This window comes from Nematolebias whitei, chromosome 12 (genome assembly GCF_014905685.2).
Source record: "Nematolebias whitei isolate Nwh7 chromosome 12, NemWhi1, whole genome shotgun sequence".
Classification (NCBI taxonomy): domain Eukaryota; kingdom Metazoa; phylum Chordata; class Actinopteri; order Cyprinodontiformes; family Rivulidae; genus Nematolebias; species Nematolebias whitei.
The window spans coordinates 8,105,189-8,108,095 of record NC_056509.1 but is presented as its reverse complement, the minus strand read 5'-3'; the positions used below and the strand labels follow the sequence as shown (position 1 = coordinate 8,108,095).

At 45.1% G+C, this 2,907-nt stretch overlaps 1 protein-coding gene across 1 annotated transcript in view; it reads right to left on the bottom strand.

Moving 5' to 3' along the window:
- Positions 1 to 2,575: 2,575 nt before the first annotated feature.
- The window catches only part of LOC119418739 (frizzled-3-like), a 6,637-nt gene continuing 6,305 nt past the window's right edge, over positions 2,576 to 2,907 (bottom strand). Inside the window, exon 5 of the mRNA XM_037686075.1 lies at positions 2,576 to 2,801. Coding sequence (XP_037542003.1) covers positions 2,576 to 2,801 — 226 coding nt within the window. The remainder of the gene's footprint in view (positions 2,802 to 2,907) is intronic.

Here is a 2,907-nt window from a genome sequence, read left to right as displayed (position 1 = left end):
TAGGAACTTCCTGTCGGCCATGTTATTCTGTCAGAAATATTAGGAACATACTGTCTGCCGTGTTATCAGAAATATTCAGAACTTCCAGTCGGTCATGTTATTATCAGAAACATTAGCAACTTCCTGTCGGCTGTGAGCCCTGAATTGATGAGCTACACGAACCTGCAGCTGCCACTAATCTAAAGTTTATAATCTCAGATAATCCAGTTTATTTAGGTCATTTGATGATGACAGTGAGTCTTTAGCTCATCAGTGCTCAGGAAGCCATCTCCAACAGGTAAGATACTTGCTGTTCATTTTGACAGAGCTTCAGTGTAGCTGAATTATTCCTTTCCAGGTGTTTCCTGGAGCAGAATGTGATGAAACATAATGAGGAGCAGTGCAGCTCGTTAGATCAGAGCAGGACTTCAGCGCTCGTTGCTCAGCTTCTAGTGTTTTATTTTAGTTTATTTTATACAAGCAGGTATTTGGTTTTGTTTGTAATTTGACCCGTTGCCTAGTTTTTATCTGCAGTCAGAGTAGAAAGTGTCGGCTGCGGGGAATTAATGTTTTCATTTTGTTCAGAAGTTCCTGTTTCAGAAGCGAGGAAGAGAAACTCAGGAAAAGTCCAGACCAATGAATTCTCTATGTAGAGGACTGGAGGGCCCTGGGGGGTGGGGAGTGGTGGATGGGTGGGGGGGGTGACAGTAAACCCTGAACTCACATCTGGCACCTTGACATTTCATCCACTCCGACACACGGTTTTGTTTTCTAGGATTGCTTTGTAATAATTTGTACAGTTTTGCATGTTTTAGATGTTTTCAGTTCTTTTATTTACTCTTGTTTTTCTGGACTGTTGGGGCGTTTTACTGACGATAAGCAGCTACAGATGATGTAGATTCTTTTTGCACAACAATATTTAAGGTGGAAACAGAACTGATGCCACTCCTGTGTGGAGAACTCATATTAACCTTATTACTCCGATGTATTTCAATAAAGCGGAGGGCCGTTACAAACACTACGGTGACTAAAGAGTGCTCCTTTCTTCACTACTGTCAGCTGAGCGTCCAAATCAAAAGAACTTTTATTAAAAACGTCACAGCTATGAGCAGAAGAGTCATGTCATATTTACAGATTCAGTAATGTTCGACCACTGATGGACAGGCTGTGGTAAACGTGCGCTCTGCTGTGAAGCAGGTTCAACTTATCGAGGGATTCTCTCAGATCTGATCTGACCAGGACAAAACTCGGCCCAGGATTCTGACTGGGTCAGAACTAACGGAGCCAACGATGGAAAAGAGAAAACAATTCTTTTAACAGGATTATCACCTGAAGAGGGAGCTATATTGCTGCTTTTAATTTATTTATATTGTGCTGTTAGCAAAATATCTCGAGCACCACAAGACAAAGTTGAATGAAACTTGCAGAAACTGAAATCAAATTTGAAATAAACCCAATTCAAGATGGCCGCCACAGCAAACTGACCTGAGGAAACAGCAAATTTCACAGATCTCTCTCACACACACACACATCTATATTATTAAAATGTATGAGAAAGCCATCAAATAAAACCCCGTTCCCTCAGGAAGCTGCTGATCCTGCTTCATGGACCAGAACTCAGACTATAAATCTAGACCTCTTGTTGCCAGGTGGAGTCAGGTCCTCTGGACGGAGGCTCCTCCCCGTTCTCTTCACAAAGATGGCTTCCTTCACTCCTCTCTCAAATCATTGTGCCTCTTCATCAAGGATGTGAACATCTTCATCCCTGAAAGTGACCTCTGCAGGCCAGAGGTCACTTTCAGGGATGAAGATCCTGATGGTCCTCCTCGATCATGTGAACAGCTAGTTCTGGATGTCAACTGGTTGATCCACGATGAGACGGTGCAGCTTCTAAGAATCCGTCCAGAGGGCCTGACTCCACCTCATTAGATCATCTAGCTGGATTATTGATTATGGATTAATGAGCAGCATCAGGACAAACAGTCACTGAACTAACTTGATTTGATCCGTTTCATTTCTCTGACTGGTAGAAATGAAGCAACTGTTTCGGTTTTCATGAATCAGTGAGTTTCACTGGAGGCTTTTCTCTGTGTTTTCAGGTCCAACAAGAAAAGTATAAATGGAATAATTCTCCTCCACCTCAGTCTTTATCTGACAAAGTTTATATTTGAAGTTTCCTTTAGAGAAAACAAAAGTCAGAGCTGAAGGGAACAAATAAAAACTTACTTCAGCTCTGTGTCCCAAAAACATAAAAATGAAATGGAGGTCAAAGAGGTCCTGCTGGAGTGGAGTCCCAAAGAAAGAAGTGCAGTTTGTTCACAGCTCGGCTCCGATGACTCCGACAGTAAATGTTTGTTCTGTTGGAGCAACTTTCAAATCAAAACTTCATGTTTGTGTGAGAAGGCAACAAGAAGTTTGTTGTTGGATGGAGACGGGCGGACCGGCAGGAAGCTGACCAACTGGATTCTCTGTATCACAAAGAGGAGCAGCATCTGTGCCTCGGACCAGAACCTGAGCCTGACCCAGAACCGGACACCGCGGGTGCTTCATCAGTCGTCCTGCTCAGTGGACCGTTCTACAAACAAGCTGCTGTGTCTCAGGCTGCAGCTCCGTCCTCCTCCATCATTCTGTGGACTCCGAGGACGGCGCTCAGGTCCCTGATGCTGCTGTGCCGTGATTGGCTCTCCAGTCTGAGGGCGGAGTCGTGTTTGGACAGGAAGTCCAGTCGGGTGGTGCTGCAGTGTCTGGACTGGTCGCTGAGGCGAGGAGCGCTCCCATAAAGCAGCCGCTCGTCTCCTGCCCGGAAACTGGAGCCGGTGTGTCTGTGGGGACGGACAACCAGTGTGAGGTTCAGGACACGCACACTGTGACTGAACACACACACACACACACTGTGACTGAACACCCCCCCCACACACACACACACAC